Source organism: Rhinolophus ferrumequinum, chromosome 25 (genome assembly GCF_004115265.2).
Source record: "Rhinolophus ferrumequinum isolate MPI-CBG mRhiFer1 chromosome 25, mRhiFer1_v1.p, whole genome shotgun sequence".
Lineage (NCBI taxonomy): Eukaryota > Metazoa > Chordata > Mammalia > Chiroptera > Rhinolophidae > Rhinolophus > Rhinolophus ferrumequinum.
In genome coordinates this window covers 13026592-13046565 of record NC_046308.1, presented here as the reverse complement: position 1 = coordinate 13046565, position 19974 = coordinate 13026592, and the positions used below count along the sequence as shown (strand labels likewise).

At 56.9% G+C, this 19974-nt stretch overlaps 1 protein-coding gene across 7 annotated transcripts in view; it reads left to right on the top strand.

Annotated features, from left to right (window-relative positions):
• The window catches only part of PXN (paxillin), a 44040-nt gene extending 24335 nt beyond the window's left edge, over positions 1–19705 (top strand). For 2 of the 7 annotated variants that reach the window (XM_033097697.1, XM_033097696.1), the window contains 14 exons: positions 7580–7806; positions 8078–8193; positions 8526–8662; positions 8777–8978; positions 9813–9948; positions 11412–12311; positions 13327–13602; positions 13866–14180; positions 14783–14878; positions 15148–15318; positions 15441–15614; positions 16238–16319; positions 16445–16593; positions 17562–19705. In XM_033097697.1, coding sequence (XP_032953588.1) covers positions 7580–7806; positions 8078–8193; positions 8526–8662; positions 8777–8978; positions 9813–9948; positions 11412–12311; positions 13327–13602; positions 13866–14180; positions 14783–14878; positions 15148–15318; positions 15441–15614; positions 16238–16319; positions 16445–16593; positions 17562–17828 — 3248 coding nt within the window. In that variant the 3' untranslated portion in view covers positions 17829–19705. Of the gene's footprint in view, positions 1–7283; positions 7380–7579; positions 7807–8077; positions 8194–8525; positions 8663–8776; positions 8979–9812; positions 9949–11411; positions 12312–13326; positions 13603–13865; positions 14181–14782; positions 14879–15147; positions 15319–15440; positions 15615–16237; positions 16320–16444; positions 16594–17561 lie in introns of those variants that run through there. The other 5 variants (XM_033097701.1, XM_033097699.1, XM_033097703.1 and 2 more) reach the window with 3 other exon arrangements.
• The last annotated feature ends 269 nt before the right edge of the window (positions 19706–19974 follow it).

Sequence of the window (19974 nt, the reverse complement as noted above, 5' to 3'; positions counted from 1 at the left end):
GGAAGCACTGACCTGCTCTGTGGCCACCTTGGGCTGTGTTCATTGGTCAGAACCTGACTGGCAAAGAGTGGGTAACTAGTACTGTGAAATCCACAAACATCATGGAAAGACTACAGCTCATTCCTGAAACAGGCAAACTTTTGAACTTTCTGTCCTAGTCTCTGTAGGGCAGATGACTCACTTCTGAGCCCCTCCTAACCTCTGTTGGTGATTAGCAGGGGTGAGAGGCCCAAGGAGCCGCCCTGCTCTGCAACAGACTGACTCGCCTCAAAGAACCTAGATGCAGGGATGGATTGGATGGATTGGCAAGAGCTGAGAAAATTTCCAGTACCTGAGCCTCCTGGGTTCCAGGCTGTCTTTTTGTGTGTAAATTGGTGCTTTACCCATTGAAGGAACTGTGGGATGGGACTGGAGATAGGCCCTATAGACTTGACCTTAAAAAGTCTGGAGTCTTTGAGTGACCTGAAGAGGTGGATGAATCTGACCAATGAAATGCTTCCAATGGTGTTCTGGGACCAGTGGGGGAGGGCTGAGCCGCTGACCCTGGACAGAGAATTATTTACAGTAGAAAAGAGACTCTGCTGGCCAGCCAGCCTGGACCTGCTCCTGTGCCTATGGGGGGCTGGAGGTGTGCAGAGTAAACCTGGGGAGCTCCTTGCACCTGCTGTTGCTTAAGCTCCCGGAGCCCCATCAGATGGGGAAGCCTGATGACCAGTGGGGCCCCTGGGTGGGTGCCTGGTGCAGATGGGGCCTGGCGTGGTTGGGTTTCTTTCTGGTGCTCAGGGTGACCTCTGGAGTTGCCTTTCCGCCTTTATTTTCTCAAGTCTCTGGTTACTTGTGCTCTGTGACCTTGGGCGCAAGCCAGGCACCCAATAAAGAAAGCGAACCTGTCCACACACTTTACGTGTCAGTCCTGCAATAAATGGCTCCTCAGCAGACTGGAAACCACCCTCCCATGACCTGTGGTTAGCCCAGGGAAGAAACAGGCCACCTCCCACCTCTCCCAGGAGTAGATGGGAAGAGTCGGCCTTCTCCCCTGGTTTCCTGTGTGTCACCCCAGCCCACACTTCCTTCAGGGCTGTGAGAGTAGAATGGCAGTTCCTGTTGAGTGAAGCATGAGTCAGCCAAGGAGAAAGGTGGCTGAGTCTTCATAACCTCCAGGCACGGTTATTAAATATTTAGGTGACACTACAGTATTGATGGGTTCTCATCCAGCCCCTTAGGGAGGGCAGTTCTGTCTGGGAGTCAGATAATAGCAGTATCTTAGATTTAGACAAATTCCGAAGAGCTCAAAGGTGCTATATAAATTTCAGCCGAAATTGTATTAGAGCTTGTATGTAGAGCTTGCTACTAGGAATAAGGACAAATTGGGTTCTGCCCACTCCGCAGAGAGACGACACCCTAGGTGTAGGATGCATTGATGGGCATGGAGCAGGCTGAGCCTGGAATCAGCCTCCTGGCTGCCACTCAACTAACTGGCTGTTTTGTCTGCTCACCGCTCCTTCCCCGTCTTCCTCTTCCTCATGGTCCCTCTGTCACTCAGCTAGTCATTCTAGCTGCTGGGGATATGGCATCGAGCAAGACAAGGCCCCTGCTCTCTAGAGCTGAATTCTTGGAGAGGAGACAGTCAGTTGACAAGAATCCAGATTGGCAGGGAAGGCCCCTTTAGGAGATTGAGTTCCTAGTCAGTGTCCAGGCCCTGGATCCCTGGGCTATGTTGGGGCAGAGCAGATCTGGCCTAATTGTAGATTGGCCCTTACTGGTCACAAATCTGCCTTCCCTCCAAGGACAGTTATCAGGATAAATATACCCAGCTCCCCATTCCTGGGGAGTTACTCACTGAGCAAAAGTACCCCGCTGCTGGGGATTAGATTACCTCTGCTCTAGCTGCTCATGTGCTCCGGGCTGGGGGAGGGGAGACCTGCCTTTTTGTTCTGCTTTCCTTCCTAATCTGGAAGAGTTTCAGCAAAGGGGCTGAGATGAGACCATCTGCAGGCACTGGTCCTGCTGTTTACATAGCTCTTTCCTTAGGAAGGCCCAGCCCCACTCACTGCTTATGTCCCTGAGCTCAGGCCGCCTTAAGGAGGCCGGGCAGCTTCTCCTCTGACACCAAGGCCCAGCAGGTGCTCAGCAGGGGGGGCCCCAAACTTCCCTTACCCAGAGTTCTGAGTCCAGCAGGATAGACAGGCCTTAAGGCTGAGCCTCTCCAGGACTCGTGGGGAAGGGACTTGCTGAGCTGGTGCTATCTCTGCGAGTCCAGGTCTCCTATTAAATGGCAGGGATGGACAGCTGGCCCTAGACTGTTGGGAAGGCCCTGTGCTCTGACAGCCCCTAGCTGCCTGCGCTGGAGCTTTTGGGGTGCTTGTTTGCTGCTCTTTCCTTCTGCTTGTCAGCTCCTAAGGAAACTGCCATCTTTTGCTTGGGGCAGTGAGAGCTGAGTTAAATTGGCTTGCAGAAAGAAGATGGGTGACCAGGTCTTGAAACTATCTGGTTCTTACTGTGCGCCTCTCCTAGACCTGCCGAGGTGGGCCTTCCTCTGGGCAGAGGACCCCATCTCTTCTAGTTCTGCTGGGGCTGCCAGGTGGAAGAGGGACGAGGGGCCCAGCACTGGGGTGCGTATGGCAATGTGGACTCTGGGACTCACTGATGCCCCACGTTTACTTGTCCTCATCCATGGAGACCTGCTGGGGAGGCTTCTATGGCGTGACTTTGTTGTCCCCAGAATGGTGCCCCTAACTGCTGATCCTGAATTGCAGCGTCCTCTGCCTCCAGGAGTGGGATGGGATGGGGAGGCACTTTCTCTTTCGCCTCCAGAGCTAATCACTGCCGTGTACTGAGCATGTGCTCTATTCCAGGGACTGTGCTAAGCAAACACTGTGTGTGTATCCATTTTCTCATGTAATCCTTATTCCTGTAAGGCGATGGAATTCCCATCCAAAAGACAAGGAAACTGAGGCACAGAGCAGTTAATCAGCCTGGATGAGTAATCGGGTCACTGAGCAGTGACTCAGAATCCCCCTGTGTGAGTTCTACCCGCTCGTGTGCTTAGAGCCCGGGAGGCCTGAATGGCTCTGGGTCCGCCTGTTCCCCCACCCCCACCCCATACACTTGAGGGATCCTGGATGGGCCTTTATCTCACACTCTTGGCATCTATTCAGCATTAGGCCTCTGGTCTTGACAGTACTGAGAAGTGGCTGAGGTGGGAGGAAGAAGTCAGTCTTGTGAAAGAGCCCTGATGACTTGTTTTTATACTGTAGTTGGGGGTGGAGGTAGAAAGGGTTCATAGATTCTCTTTACCTTATTGGGTGCCATGTGTCAGTGGGTCAACCTAGGTCCCCAGAGCCACAGTCTGGGGGGGCATCCCCTACCTGGGGAGCATGAGGGGGTGGGGCAGCTGCTTATTAGCCCTGGAATGCGGTAGCCCTGGAATGCGGACAGACTGGCCTCTACGTCCCCTCCCTCCAGGGGCAGCAAGACCAACTCCTATGTCTTAAACCCCTGGGGGGTTGCAGACCCGGTGGCTCCCACCCCGTTCTCAGGAATATACTCCTTGGCTCAGCGGATGGGGCCAGGGAAAGGCCTCTGCGTCTCCGCTTGGCCCCAGTGCGCCTTGCGGCCCAGTCGCCTGCCCTGGGGCCGCCTCCCGACAGGAGGCTGAAGCCCTGCTGCTCTGAGCGTGGCTCCAGCTGTTGGTGGGCACCTGCTGGTGATGCATATGCAGAGGGGGCGCTGACGGTCAGGGCGTCCTGTGGGTCTCCGGAGTCCCGCGGGGCTGTGTCACTTTTGGGTCGCCCCTTCAAATCATAGTGTGTTAACAGGCACGGGCTGGAGGCTTGGCGCCTTGGCGGTCTCGTGCTCCTCCTCATAGCCTGCTCTGTTCTTCCAGCTTAGCGGAGTTTCTCGCCATTGAAACTTACCCAGTGCATTGGTGGCAGTGGGGCTCCCGGGTCTTCGCCAGCCAGAAATTCTGTGATGGCGTGAGGTTACCTTCGGTTACTACCCCCGGCTGGGAGCCTGCGAACCAATGGCGCCCTCTGGCGGGAAGCTGCGGAAGGTCCACACCCCTTAGTCACCAGGGCGTAGCTGAGTGGCCGTTGCTCCTGGTGGTTTGGAGGGTTCGCACTCAGTGCCGCCGTCCCCTTTCGCCCCAGTTTGGAGAGGAGAACCCCTCTCCAGGGCCTGGGAAGTGCCAGGGCCTGGTTCAGATAGCCCAGAGAGGTAAAAGCTTTCAGAATCTAGTGTGGTTTCCTCCGGAAAGGGGCCTGGAAACCCCAGGGAGAGCTTCCTTCTGCAGCATGACTGGGACAGTCCTGGTGGCTCTGACTCATCCGGATGGCCTCAGGCCTGGAGCGGTGCTGAGGAAGTTTGAAGCCTTCCTTCGCCTGAATGAGCGAGCCCTGACAGCTCCTGAAACTGCTTCTGTGTTCCAGTGGGCCCCGTATTCTCTGACATCTTCTTTGGAGTATGAGTAGAAGGAATTTCTGAGCCTGCCCCGAGGGTATTTAGAGCTGGGTGCCAGGCAGTCGCCATAGCTGAAAACTGGGGCACCCCTCCCCATGGGGCACTGCCTGCGAATGGATTCCTCTGCCGGCTTCCCTCTGCCGCCTCTGTTTACTCAGGAAGGGGTGGAGTTTGCTGAGCTTGCAAGGAGACTTTGGCCTGTAACCATTGTGCAGCCTGGGGGAAGCTAGCAGGCTCTGCACCCGCAGGAATCCACCGTAGTGCTCAGAGTGTACTCCTTGGCTGCCTCCTATATTCCTGGCTCTCTCCTCTGCGGCGTTTGTGTGAGGTTTGGGGGGACAGTCACCCCAAGCCCTGTCCAGTCACCGATCAAAGACTAAGGTTAGAGAGCGAGAAGGAAGTTACACCACAGAGCCTGTGGCTGCGTGTGGCCTCCTCTGGATTCGTCTCTCTCATTCTGAAGTTTGGAAAATGATGTGCCTTCTCCCTGCCATCCACACATTTCACTTTGAATGCTACTTTATTACTTCGCGTTTTCATTCAAGGCCACTCTTTTCGTGTCTTGCTCAGATTCTACCCGTAGAAGACTTAGGAGAAGTCAGTGCTTTGCATCTCACGCTGAGCTCCTTGGAGGAAGATTTTTTTCTGAATTTCACAGAGCAAATAAGATCTGATGTTTGCAGCTTCACATGTGTGCTATAGCATCTGCTATCCCCTATAAACTACCCGAGTTGACTGAGGAAACTGAGGCTCAGGGAAGCTAAGTGATTGGCTGTGTGGCCATGGATAATGGAGAGAGCAGCTGGGACTGCAACTTAGCTCTGGCTCGACTCCAAAACTTGAGATCTTTTGTCTCTGTATCCCAGGACTGCGCCTTCTGACCAACAGATGTATCCTTGTCGAAAAGAGCCCATTGAATCATAAACCAGAAGCCAGTCTATAAACCAACAAGCCAGATTTAGAGTCAGGTCACGAGCGACAGGGGAGGTATTTGATGCAGAGGGCAGTGGTGTGTCCCTGACTCAGGTTTGACAGGGAAGGTTAACTGTCTTCTGTTGAGTGTTTAGAGACCAAGAGACCCAAGTTCAGATTCCAGCTGTGTCACTTCAACCAGCTGTGGCAGTGTGGGGGTATGACGACATCTGAGCCTCAGTTTTACCATCTGTGCTAGTGTTGTGAGGGCGGGAACACTGGCACGTGGCAGGTGTCCAGGCATGGCAGCTGCTCCTGTTACTGCTCTGGGGTTGTACTGGTTGCCTGCTCTGGGGAGCCCAGCTGGCCCTGCCCATGATGGAGAAGGAGAGACCCTGCCTTGGCTGGATCGGGCCCAGAGGAACTGGGAACTGCATGAAGCCAAGGCAGCAGGTGTGGCCATGTAGAGGCCACTGGGATTGGCCCTGGACACTGGTTCCTTTTCTGCTGTTACCTAGACACACTGACTCCCTCTAGTTCCGGTTTGTTAGAGACAGGAAGCCAGACCTCTTCCACAGGACCTGGAGGGGGAGGGGGCCACACGAACTGACCTTCCTCAGAAGTTAGGAGACCTGTGCTGGGCGTTGGAGCCAGCTTCCCCTCTGCACAGCTGGGTAGGTGCTGGGGGTAGGGATTGCTGCCCTTGGGGGCAGGAGAACAGGCAGGCAGCTGGGAGAAGGTACGGGCCCACAGACCAAGGCCCTGGTAAGGGCCTTGCTTCCCACTTACTCCTTTCGAGCAAGGGTGGGGTGGGGATGGGGCCATGAGGATCAGAATGGCAGTTCTCGGAGCCCGGCCCGTCGTTCAGGAAGTGGTATCGTTGAAATATGGTATCATCTTGTGATCACAGGACGCAGCCTCTTGCCAGATTTTTGGGATTTGGGGCTTCTGAGGAGCCAGCTGTCCTGCCATTCACTGTCTCTGTGATCTAGGGCGAGTCCCACCACCGCGCCGTGCTAGTTGCCCCATCCGTACAGGAAGGATAAGAATTCCACCTCTAGGGGTAGGAGGATTAACTGAGACCGTGAATGCCAAGTGCCCGGCCCTGTGTGTGTCCTCAGGACATGGCAACAAGTGCAGCCACTGCTCTCTGACGATTATTAAGGGCCTGGGACTGAGCCCCCAGCAGGTCACCAGGGAGGTGAGAGTGAGCAAGCCCCTGAGCACGACAGGAATGAGGGTGTGGCATGTGGGGCTGGCTCTCTGGGCTGTGGGGCTGGTGAGGGTCCCAGGAGGAGAGGGGTGAGGTGGGGGGGGGAGGGGAGGTAGGGGGAGATCAGGCTTTTCTACTCCTGCCCCTTGCACTGCACCCTGTTTGTCGGGAGGCTAGGGAGATCCAGGGCCCCTCTGTTGTCTGCCCGGTGCCAGGGTAATGGAAGCTTGCACTTGAGGGCCCATTCCGCTCTCTTGCTGCTGTTAAAAGCAGAATGGTGGGGCCCTGGAGCCTCTGGGGCCAGGCTGCTTGCCAGGCTCTGCAGAAACAGCCTACGGAGCAGTCCTGTCTGCACCCCCCACCCCCCACCTTGGCCGAGGGGGTAGGGAACATTGCACCAGCCTCGTCCCAGCCCCCACCTCCTCACACACCTCACCCCATAGCTGGGACGGAGCTAGGAGCCTGGGCTTCCGCTTCTACCTGGTCAGGAAGACAGTACCACCCCAGGGGCCCCTCCAGTCTGGGGGCTGAGAAAGCTTAAGCTCTTGGAAATTAAGTGGGACCTGGCACTGCCTGGGCCCCTCCCCATGACGTGGGCCCCTCCCGCCCATTCTCTCCGCCTTGCCCTGTGGAGTCAGAGCACTGAGTTCCAGGAAGGCATTTCTGACTCTCACTCAGCCAGCTACACAGCCCTGTCTGGAGGGAACACAGGTGCCTGATTCTCAGGTAGGAGAGCCCCAAGGGCAGCCCCCGGAGCCTCCAGAGCAACTTCCGACTGGGGCTGGGATAAGAGGTCAGCTGTGGGAGCTGGTTCTTAGCCAGGCTGGGCTGGGCTGGTATCTTCCTGACCTGAGGCTGGTCATTTTTCCCCGTGGGCGGGGCAGGTGCTCAGAAGTCATTAACACTTGAATGCAGGCAGGGAGGGCACTGCCATTGGAGAGTTAGTTCCCAGGATCCCTGGTTCTTACCCACTCCCTTGCCTTCTCTCTGCAGACGCCCTGCTGGAGGACTTGGAGTCCACCACCTCCCACATCTCCAAACGGCCTGTGTTCTTATCCGAGGAGACCCCCTACTCCTACCCAACTGGAAACCACACATACCAGGAGATTGCTGTGCCACCCCCTGTCCCTCCACCCCCCTCCAGCGAGGCCCTCAATGGCACGATCCTTGACCCCTTAGACCAGTGGCAGCCCAGTGCCTCCCGATTCATCCACCAGCAGGTAGGTAGAGGCAGGGGCTGTCGCCCCTAGAGGCTAAAGGAGCTTATCTGGCAGCAGCTTGGGGAGCCAGGGGAGGAGTGGGTTCGGGACAAGGGGTGAGGGGCCTGCTGTCCCCACCAGGAACCTCGTGAGGGGGGCGGTGACCAAGTGTTAATCACCTGTCTCCAGCCGGAGTGCGGAAATTCCCTGGTGAGCAGCACCCTCCTGGGGGTGACTCGGGCTGTTCCTTTTCCTCTCCTCGGGGAGGCTCTGAGCACTCTCCTTCCTACAGCCTCAGTCCCCGCCGCCTGTGTACGGCTCCGGTGCCAAAACGCCCAGTGCCTCCGTCCCCCAGGACGGCGTCGGCCCTCCATGTCCCCGAGCCGGTGAAGAAGAGCACGTCTACAGGTACTGCTCCAGACCCTGCCTGCGCACCTGTCCCTCCTGCTTGGAAACCCCAGGGACCAGCTGGGGCTGGAGGCAGCTGAGGCCAGGGCCAGTGGCTGTGCTGCCTCAGGGGTCATTGGGCTAACATCTCCGTGTAGCAGCTGTTATGTCACCCCATGTAGCTGAGGAACTGAGGCAAGACTTCCTTCCTCCGCTCTTCCTAGCGCATCCCTTCCCCACTCTCTGTCCTCTTGCTGGGGAGACTCTATCCCCTTCACCTTATTCTGGAGAATTTGGGGGTCGCTAAAGCTGGGGAACGTCTCTCACTGTGGTCTTCCCTTTGCCTCTCAAAGCTTCCCCAACAAGCAAAAGTCAACTGAGCCTTCACCCACCGTGATGAGCTCCTCCCTGGGCAGCAACCTTTCTGAACTTGACCGCCTGCTGCTGGAACTGAACGCTGTGCAGCATAACCCGCCAGGCTTCCCTGCAGGTAGGGCTGAGTCCCTGGGGCGGGGGCCTGCCAGGATCCCCAGACCCACCCTCTGGCTTCTGGACCCCCAGAGACCTCAAGTTTGAGCAGCCTTTCTCTTCTCCCTCTCCCTAGATGAGGCCAACTCAGGCCCCCTGCTGCCTGGGACTCTGAGCCCCCACTATGGCGTCCCAGAGAATAACAGCCTGCTGGGCGGCAAAGCTGGGCCCCTGATGAAAGAGAAGCCCAAACGGAACGGGGGCCGGGGCTTGGAGGACGTGCGGCCCAGCGTAGAGAGTCTCCTGGATGAACTGGAGAGCTCCGTGCCCAGCCCTGTGTGAGTGTCCGCTGGGCTTGCCCAGGCAGAGAGGCCTCGTCCAGCCAGTGTCCGTGCTCCAGTATCTGCCCACTTAGTCCCCTCGTCACCCCTTCCCTCCACAAGTCCCTGTTGTCTGCCAGGCCCTGCAGCAGGCACTGGGGGTAATGCTGAGTTACATGGACTCCATTCCTGCCTTCAGTAAGGCTGCCATCCATTAGAAAAGACAGACATCGTGCTCGCTGAGGGTGCCTGCAGCTTAGGAGCCACACAGTAGGGTTCAAACCTTGGCTCTGCCCTTACTAAGTGTCATCTCTCACGCCTTAGTTTTTCCACCTATACAATGGGATTAGAGGCTGTGGGGTAATGGGGATAAGGCCACCCGCCTCAATAAGGGTGAGACCCAATCATAAATGTAAAGCACATTGAATGGTTTCTGGCTCATAGCACATGATGTACATGGTAAGTGCTTTCTAAATGTTAGCTCTTCTCAGTGTGACCGTGTCTTTAGAACAGTCACACATGCACAGCTGTGGAGGGTACGCGGGGTGTTCTGGCTTGTTTAACAGGCAAGCTTGAACTTGGGCTGGAGGGCCAGACGCGTCTTCCTGGGAAAGATGCCGTTTGAGCGGCCCTCTCTTCTCCCACATCAGCTCTGTCCCCCTGGCTGACAGCAGCCCCCTCCCAACGATGGGTCCCCAGGAGACACTGGGAGTTGGTGGGCTTCCCAGTGGTTGGGGGTGACAGGACCCCACTGTTAGAGCTGACAGTGATCCCCTGAGGAGGGGAGGGCCACTCTGGGGGAGCGTGGGGCTCGGCTCCGGGGTCCCCACTGACGCCCTTCCTGGCCTGCAGCCCTGCCATCACTGTGAACCAGGCGGAGATGAGCAGTCCTCAGCGAGTCACCTCCAGCCAGCAGCAGACACGCATCTCGGCCTCCTCTGCCACCCGGGAGCTGGATGAGCTGATGGCCTCACTGTCAGATTTTAAGGTGCCTGGAGGCCCCTCTTCCCTGCCCTGTACCCTCTGTCTCCCCCATCCTCCTCCTGTACCTCAGTGTGAGTAGCTGGAACTCGGCCCCTCAGGTTGGATGCCTTGCCCCAAGCCAGGGACCCTGCAGTGCCTTGGCCTTGCCAGGGTGCGGGGGAGGGAGGGCCGGGCCAGGCTGGTGGGGACCGAGCTGCCTTGCAGCCTGGGAAGGCAGAGAAGCGCTCAGCAGGGACATTCCTTCCCCCCGGGGTGCTCTCAGCTCCCAGCCACCCAGGGAGGGGATCAGGAGGCTGGGACAAAGGGCCCTGTGTTGATGGCTGCCCTTGGTGGGGGAGGGCATTCTCTGCTGGGCCATGTGAGCCTTGGGGTTCTGTGCCTGGGAGGTCATTTGCCCTAGAGCCCCATCTCCCACGCCGGCTGTCCTCAACACGTCCTCTTTCTTTCTGCCTCTGGCTTCTGCATCCAGAGGCCTCCTTTGCCAGGCTCCTGTCCGGCCCCTTCTCCCTCCATGGGCCTCTGAGGCCCCATAAGTTCTGTCTGTGGAAAACCTAACCTGTCAGGCTGCTGGGCCAGTCCTGCATGCTGCACTTCTTCCCCTCCCCTTCCGGGCCTCCCCAGGCCTGCCAGGCCCGAGATGTTTTATTGAAAAGATGGGGTGCCTCCATGGGATTGATATTGACCGAGCTCTCCAACAGTTGCTGACTGCACTCTTCCATGTGGGTTGAGCTTTGGCGCGTGACTTAGGGAATCTGAGAAGGGGAGCGAGTGGTCCATGCGCTCTTGGCCCTGATGGTGCCTCCAAACCTCTCTTCAGCTGGGGTTTCGTGGTGGGGGGTGGGAGCGAGCCTGAGGGGAGGGGGCTGAGCTACTAGCAGTTCTGAGCAGCCAAGGTCCGGATCAAGTGTGTTGGACCCAGGCATTGGCCTAAGGGAGCCTTGCCCGAACACCCTTTGGAGCGATGATGCTTTCTGAGAGCCAGTGTCGTGATGCCCCGTGAGAAGCTGAGCTGGTTCTCGCTGTGCCCCTAGAGCAAGGTTTCAGGGACATAGGGAAGCTGGGTTTGTCTGGGAGAGACCGAGATGAGCATGGAGCCAAGGTTGGAGGGGGCAGAGCAGCTGCCTGTGGCTGACTGTCTCTTGATGGTTCCTGGGCTGACCTTGTCACCTGTCTCCCATGGTCACCTCGCCTTAGCCTTTTCTCCGTCCTACTACTCTGACGGGGGTGGCCTCCCAGGCTTTGCTCAGTGGCTGCTTTCTGCTGCCTGGGTTTGATGGGGGCCGAGGACGTGGAGCCCCGGAAAACCTTGTTGGCCATCATGCTTCAGCTTTGCAGCCACCCTGGTCAGCGTAGATGGTAGCTGTCAGAACCCTAAGGCCTAGTGCACCCCTTGCAGTGAGCTTTTTTCTTCACCTCTCCCATCTCTCTCTCCTCTCCCCTCTGCCTTTTGTCTTTCTCCTCCTCCAGACCAGCTCCTCTGCTGTGGCCTTGAATTCCCTGGGGCTGCCGCCCAGCTCAGCTCCATCCTCACACCACATACTTCCTTCTCCTTCTCCTCCTCCTCCTCTTCCTCCTGGGCCCTCTGTTTTCTTGCCATCTGCTACTAAACCCTCCCCTGGAGGCCACGGTCACACCCCGGAGGGCCTCTGTGTTGAGGTTAATGATAAAGGACAGGGCGTTGTGCCTCTTGCGGCCCCCAGCTGGCTTGATTTGGCCGGCCTCGGAGTAACAGCTGACACCTCCAACTCAAGGTGTCCCTCTGTGGAGGATTCTCTGGGGCCATTTGGTACAGCGAGTCAGGCTCGAGTTCGGAGCCTGACAAACCTCACCAGTGAGCGTTCCAGGGCTCCCCACAGCCACACTCTACCCGGAGCTGGGTGTGTAGGTTCCCAGGAGCCTAGAGACCCCCAAGGGCTGTCGGCCGACCGTGGGCGTCCCGAGGAGGCTGTGGCTGTCACATGGGAGCGGCCGTGGGCTTTGGAGACGTTTGGGCCTGAGACTCCCCGCGGAGCTACGCCCAGCTTCCAGGAATTAACCGAGCCAGCTGTCGTGGCCGTGGACCGTCAGGCCATCTTCCCAGATACCTGGAGTCTCACGAAGGAACGTGGACAGCGGAAGGAGAGGGCAAAGCCAGCGCCAGCGGGGCTGGAGAGCAACTGCTCTGCCCCAGTTGACGAAGAGCAGTTAGGTGGAGAGACATCCACAAGGGGAAGCCTGGTCGGGCCAAGCCAGGGACCCGAGATCCCCAGGAGACCAGAGGGCGCTACTGAAGCTGCTGCCGCGGCCGAGAGGGAGCAGCCGGAGCTTCCACATGCCATAGTCATGGACACGCCCAACGCCACCAAGAGGATTTCCACCTCTGGCCAGGCAGGCGCAAGCTCGCACGGCTGCTGGGCATGGCCCCCGGCGGGCCTGAGTGTGGGCCACTCCTGGCTAACCGCATGCAGCCTCCCACTCTGCGCATGTCTGCTTGGCCAGCAAATCCCAGTATATGGTGGCCTGTGTCCCTGACGACCAGCACTCGGCAGTGGGCTCCACGGGACCAGTGGAATTGCTCTTTAGCGACAACCCCCGTCTTGCTTGTTTAAGGCTTTTCCCTGTAGATGAGCTCCCCCTGGCAGCCTGAGGTGATGTGTGTGAAATGGTTAAAAGCATGGGCTTTGGGACCAGGTAGAACTGAATATCTGTGTGACCTTGGGCAACCCCCACCAGCCTCAGTTTTCTCATCTTTGAAATGGGGGTAATAATAGACCATTTTCCCCTGAGGTTGTCCAGAGGATTAAATGAGGTAATGCCTGGAATGTGCTTAGAGCATAGCACACGGTCGTCAAAAAGCTGTGGCTGACGTCACTATTATTACTATTTGCTACTGTTATTATTTGCTTCTTGCTTCATTAAAACTTCATGCCCTTTCCAAAAACAAAACAAAACAAAACAAAAAACCAAAACCACTACAAACCAGTGGGTTATGATATAAACATGAAAAACTGGTTAAAAGATTTGGAAGGAAAGACCGCATTTTTCATTACAAATCAAAAAAAGAAAGAGAAAACCCTATGCCCTTTCAAGAATGTCCATTTACATTCTCTCAAAGAATTCTCATAATCCTGTAAGGCAGCCAAGAAAATACTGTAACCCCATTTCAAAGATGGACAAGCTGAGGCCCCTGGAAACAAAGTGTCTTGCCCAAGGTCATTGCCGACTTGGAGGTGAGTGCTGGGTGCAGGGAGTCTGCTCTGCCGCCTGCCTCCACCGCTCCTCAGCTTGGCTCTTCTCTGGTGGTTTTGTGCTGCCCTTCTCTCCCTGGGGCACCTGAGTGTGCACTGAGCAGCACTGGCAGAGCCCAGAGTGGGACTGTGACAGTTTCCCCCTCCCCCCTCAGATCCGCTCCGTGATCAGGAGGAGCCGGGAGACGGGCCATGCGCACCCCATGTCCCGGGAGCCCTCCCCTCGCCGCCGGCTGGACCCTGCCACCCTGAGCAGGACCCCATCTCAGGAGCGGCTCATCGCAGAGCTGCAGGGTCGGCTGGGCATCCAGCCGGAGGTGGAGGATGCAGCAAGGGCAGCGGGGGCCTCCACTGAGGACTGGATGACCGAGGGCGTCGTCATCACTGTGCAGCCGCGAGGGAGGCGGGCTGGGGGGCAGCTGGTAGAGAAGGTAGTGGGGAGATGCCCAGGGCTAGGCCAGGGCCAGGTCTGCAGGCCTTCCGATTCTTCCCAGTGCTGGCCGGAGGGCAGGTTGTGTGTGTGTGGGGGAGGGAGGGAGGGGTCTGTATCCTGTGGCCCTGTAAGGCTGGCCTCATTCTTGGTATCAGAGTGGGAAGGCCTGGGGGAGCCTGGGACGCCACCTCTACCAGCCCCTGCTTGCTGAGCTTATATTTCCTCTGTCGTCTTCATCTCTCCTTCCTTTCTTCTCCTCAGGTTGTCTTCCCTCCTGGCTCTCCCATTCCCCTGAGAAGAACCTTCTCTGTTCTGCCTTCTCCTCCTCCTCCTGTCCCTTTGCTCCAACATCACAGAGACGCCTCGGCCAGCAACTCTTCTCCCCAACCCGGCCTGCCTACCCCTTCCTCTTTGGGGCCCTCAGTAATCCCCCTCGGTTCCCCTGAGGTCCAGGGTGCTGGGGCAGGGCCACGGCAAGAGGATGCACAGGGCCCCCCTCCTCCCTCTCCTGTGCCCCACACTTCGAGATCCGTGGGCTGTCAGACCGACGAGGACCCGCTCTTCCCCCCGATGCAGGCAGGCCCTGGGGCCCCAGCACGAGCCCTGCTTGTCCCCACTCTGCACGCGTGTACACATACCCTCCTCCATCCACAAACCCAGCACAGCACCTATCACAGTCCTTCCTTAGACCTTGCCTTGACTCTGGACCCCCGTGTAACTTGATGTCTGCACTCCCACCCCGGGCATCAGCTGTCTGGCTTCCTTGTGGGGCTTCCTTCTGCCGGCCTCTTCCCACCTCCCCTCAGCCCTGCCTCAGGCTCCATCTGAAGAAGCCATTCCCAGAAGGGAAACCACTACCTGTTCCTCCCTCTGCAGCCCCCAGGCCCAGTACCTGGAAGTCCCCTATGCTGTGTGGCCCGAGTCTCCTCCTCCCCTTCCTGGGTCCCCTGCCTTTGGTTGGGTCACCTGCCTCTCTCTTCTCCCCCTGGGCCTCTCTCTCTCCGGGTTGTTTTTCTCTAGACTTTTTCTCCTGATTTTGATATTGCCAGTGGGGGTGGGGAAATAAATTATCTTATCTCATTCTAAATTCCCTTTTGTGAAGTAGTCCAATAACAAGGTCTCTTTTTCTTCCTTAATTAAAAAAAAGTTTCTTATCCTCGTTTCTTCCCCTATCTAAGATCCAGGGCCTGGAACAAAGAGCGGATGGAGAGCTGGCAGCCGGCTGGCCTCCGAACGGCAGGCAGAGCAGTCCCGGAGGGCAGGACGAGGGAGGGGTCAGTGCCAAGGCTGGGGGCTCAGTGTCCTGCTTGCCATGTTTCCCGGGCCTCAGTCAGGCTGGTGGGGTGCCGTGAGCCCCTCTGACCGCCAGCATGTCTTGCAGAGTCATTCCCACCTCTAAGGCTCTTGAGGCCCCTGGAGGAGGTTGCACTTCTTGCTTCCATCAACCCACCTGTCTGGAGGGAGAAAAGCCCCCAGTGCCATGATGCTGTGAGACACCATCCTGAGCCCCAGAAATCCTGACCTGCCCTCTCTGTCTCTACAGTTCATGGCCCAGGGGAAGACGGGCAGCAGCTCTCCCCCGGGGGGACCCCCGAAGCCTGGGAGTCAGCTAGACAGCATGCTGGGGAGCCTGCAGTCTGACCTGAACAAACTAGGGGTTGCCACGGTCGCCAAAGGGGTCTGCGGGGCCTGCAAGAAGCCCATCGCTGGACAGGTGAGGGGAGGGCCGGGCAGGGGAAGAGGGAGTGGCAGGTGGGCATGGGGACCTTTGCTCCTCCAGGAAGGGTGCCCCGTGGCAGGCCAAGGCGTTGAGCCACATTCTACTTATCTCCTCAGGTCGTGACTGCCATGGGGAAGACGTGGCACCCGGAGCACTTCGTCTGCACGCACTGCCAGGAGGAGATCGGGTCCCGGAACTTCTTTGAGCGGGACGGACAGCCCTACTGTGAAAAGGACTATCACAACCTCTTCTCCCCGCGCTGCTACTACTGTAACGGTCCCATCCTGGATGTGAGTTCCTGGGCACGGTGGGGAGGGGCAGCACGCTAGCTCATTTCAGCTTCACCATCACCCTCGGAGGGTGCAGGTGGTGCCATCTGAGGCTCAAAGAGGTCACATCACATGCCCAGGCTCACACAGCTAGGAAACAGGGGGGCTGGGATTCAAATCCAGCCCTGATGGCAATGGCCTCCTAATGCATGTCAGGCAGCCCACCTCCCTCCCACCTCCTATCCCAGATTCCCTGCCTCAGAGACTCCCAGAGGTTAGGAGGAGCCCTGCCCAGATAAATGGAGTGGAGTGCAGCTCTCTCCTCTCCTGCTGTGTGACGTTAGGGAAATGCCTAGGCTCTCTGAGCCTGTTTTTTCACCTAGAGTCATAATAGAACCTATGACCTCGACTGCTTGTGAGGATTAAAGGAGAGAAAGTGTGCTTGGCATGTCACCTCCTTTAATGAGTCAGAATTCTCAGCGGTATTCAGAGCACAGTCAGGAGAGACCCCCATTTTGGCACTGTTTGCTCTTTCCTTGGCTGGGAGCTAGGGGTGGGGGTGGGAAGGATAGCCTTGCCTCAGTTGTAGGATCTGTCCAGTGGGGAGGCAGCTCAGCTCTTGACCCCACATTTTGCTTTCACAGAAAGTGGTGACAGCCCTTGATCGGACGTGGCACCCCGAGCACTTCTTCTGTGCCCAGTGTGGCGCCTTCTTTGGTCCTGAAGGTACAGACCAGCAGACTAGCTCGCTGCCCCCTGGGAGCGCTGGGGGGGTGGGGCTTTGCTGCTGGTGGAGCCGGGGTCTCCACCTCTGGAGGGCCTAACCCTGCCCCCCAAACCTCACTCCTTAGGGTTCCACGAGAAAGACGGCAAGGCCTACTGCCGGAAGGATTACTTTGACATGTTTGCGCCCAAGTGTGGCGGCTGCACCCGGGCCATCCTGGAGAACTACATCTCGGCCCTCAACACCCTCTGGCATCCTGAGTGCTTTGTGTGCCGGGTAAGGAGCCCCTGCCCCCACATCTGGAGGCGCCCGGAAGCGGGCAGTGGGAAGAGAAGGGCCCCCCTCACTGTGTTCTCAAGATCCAACTTGGTGGCCTCATTTGGGCTTATTAATGGGGTAAGCAAGCAGGGGGTACACTTCTTCAAGTCCAGGGGTTTTCTGGGACTGGTTACGTTCGGGAGAAGGGCGTGTGAAAATTAAATGAGATAATGCAAGCGTTTAACAGCCTCCATGGAAATGGGCATTGGTTTCCAAACTGCAATCTGGGGAGCTGATGGGAGCCCACAGATGTGATTAGGGATCCAGCGAGGGTCTTCTGAGCAAATGAGTTTGGGAAACACTATTCACTGCAGGACTTTTCAGGGTCTTTTATACCTACGTGTGAATCTCCACACGGGAATCTCCCGTGTTTCCTCGAAAATTAGACCGAGCCGGACCATCAGCTCTAGTGCGTCTTTTGGAGCAAAAATTAATATAAGACCCGGTCTTATATTAAAATAAGATCGGGTCTCACATCACAGCACAGCACAGCACAGCACCACATCCACCGCAAACATAATTTTTGCTCCAAAAGACGCATTAGAGCTGATGGTCTGAGATCTAATGCATTAAGCATTAGGTCTTATTTTCGGGGCAACACAGTAGGATGCAGAGTTTGACCTTGGAACCCCTTTTTTAGCACCAGAGTTTTGGGGCACATCGTTACAGCCTCCTGGTTAAGTGCCCAGGAGTCAGACCTATGTTTGAATCTAGTCTGTGCAACGTAGTAGCTGCATGACCTTGGGCAAGTCACGTCACTTGGTGCCTCATTTGCCTCCTCTGTTGGGAGAATTCAGTGGTGTTTAGTCCACCCTTGGCACGTAGGAGATGCTTAGTCGTGGGGGTCCTCACGAGTGTGACCATGATGTCTCCTGCCCCGTGCTGAGCCCCCTCCCCTCCACCTCACCCCCTCTTCCTTCCGGCAGGAATGCTTCACGCCATTCATCAACGGCAGCTTCTTCGAGCACGACGGGCAGCCCTACTGTGAGGTGCACTACCACGAGCGGCGCGGCTCGCTGTGCTCCGGCTGCCAGAAGCCCATCACGGGCCGCTGCATCACCGCCATGGCCAAGAAGTTCCACCCGGAGCACTTCGTCTGTGCCTTTTGCCTCAAGCAGCTCAACAAGGGCACCTTCAAGGAGCAGAACGACAAGCCTTACTGTCAGAACTGCTTCCTCAAGCTCTTCTGCTAGGCGCCCTCGTCCCTTCATCCACCCTGTCCCCGGCCCAGCCTTCCCAACTGCTACTGTGACCCAGAGGCCTCGCCCAGGGGTGAAGGGCCAAGCCCGACTGAAACTGGAACCCGTGTCCTCGGCTGTGCAGGGTGGCAGGAGGGCCACGAAGGGTCCCGCCTGCTTTTCTCCCCCACCTGCCAGAGCCTCTGGGCATCCTCCCACCTCCTGCAGCTCTCCCCAGGCTGCCAGCTCTTCATCCTCCTTGGAGATGGGGGCTGGAGGGCCCCACCCCACGAACCTGCCTGGCCCGGCCAGCACCCCACACTGGAGCCATCTCTTACTCATATTTTGGCAGTGTAGCCAGGGGGAGGGCGGGCAGGGTCAGATGGGGTCTCTTTTTATCCTTATATTCCCCTCGACCTAATTATCCTTGTTCTGAGAATAATGGGGGACACCTGACTCCCTCCAGACAATGCCAGCATAAACCCATCCATCCAAGCGTTGAAGTGCCCAGGGCCATGAAAGGTTCCTTGTGCTTCTCCTGCCCTTCCGGTCTCCCAAGGCCTGGGCGACTGCCCTCCACCCCCCATAACTGCTCTGATCTACTGAGACAGGCCTCTCCAGCAATAATGTTTTATAGTCACTTCCTCCGTCTCTGGGGACGGCGTGAGGTGGGGCGTTTCACCTCGTGCCTGGACACTGTACCGACTGATTTCTACACTGAGGTTTGAATTCGTATTGTCTGAGTTGCTTTTACTTCTCTCTACAAAATGATTTCGAAGAGATTTTAAAGACATCCCATTTTGTATTCTCCTCCTCGTCTGCTACCACTGGTCCTTGACAGTGGCTGTGGCATGGGGTTTGCCTTGTACTGAGGGCTTGGGGTGGGGAAGCAATTTGTATTTTATTTTTTCTTAGCATAAGCAGGTGAACTGGGAGCAGCTCTGAGTCTCCCCTTCTTTAACTTCACGGCTCACCAGGACTGTTTTATAAACTGCTGTATTTTGAAACCCCTTCCTTACTACCCAGGCCAGCAAGCTCTTAACCGCAACTAGCCCAAGGGTATTTTGCCCTTTTGGGCCTAGAAGTCCGAACCTCATCCATCCTGTTCCTGAGGGAGGAGAAGGGGAAAGTACACTTTGGGGGTGCTGTTTCCTATCCTAGCCATTAGGAGCATCTGCTCCTCTATGAACTCTTTGGCATCAGAAAGAACCCACTGAACATTCTATGCCTCCTCAGTGCTTCTCTGGGGCTCCTTCTGCCTTCTCAGGAAAGCTGGTACCTGATTTTGACCATCGGTCTTATTGATTCCACTGGGCGCATCTCTTCCCCCAATTTCCTGCCCTCCCTGGAAACTGGAGGTCTGGGGAAAAGGGCCCAGGTTATTGCAAGGTCACCTGACAGGGTTCTGTACAAAGGGACAGGATCCTGCTGAAGCCACGGGAAGCCCCCAGAGTTCTCTCCGCCAAGGACGAAACAGGTGCAGGCAGACCTGGGGTTCCCAGTCAGCAGAAAGGGGCCCAGTCGGGTCTAAAAGTAAGGAAGATCCAGACCACTCTGTTAGCCTCGTAGCAGAGGCTGAGTTCCCTGGGGTCTCAGAAGAGGGTCCCTCCTTCATGGCAGGGCTGGGAGCAGCCAGGTCCGGGGAGGTCAGCTAGGCCCCCTCCAAAGGTCTGACGTCTCCACTTCTACCCATAGGCCTTATCGCTCTGTTTACAGTGACCTCCCCCAGACCCCTCCTCTGGAGGACTAGGGTTTCTGGGGTCCACCCTCTGGGTCAATGGTTATTTGATGATTTGATTTTAAGTTTTTTCTCTGTAAACTTTTAACCTGGCTTTTCCTTATTTCAATTCCTGTGATTTATGCCAATAAAGTTTGCCATTATTTTGATCTGTGCCAGTGCCTTTTCTTTGTAGTCTGAAGTCACAGCTTAGTCCCAGAAGAGACCAAACCCTCCCCAGATTCACAAGGACCACAGTGTGAGGGTAAATCATTGACATTCCCTTGAGGCAAAAAGCCCTGAGGATGGGACCCCTGCCTCAAGAGACACTTATCTGTGGCCACAGGTCCTCCTGGCTCCCTGTATGAGCTTTGTTGGTGGGGGAAGGCTGGGGAGCAGCCTTATTGGCCCCTGTGGGGGTGGGGATGCATGCTTTGCCATGAT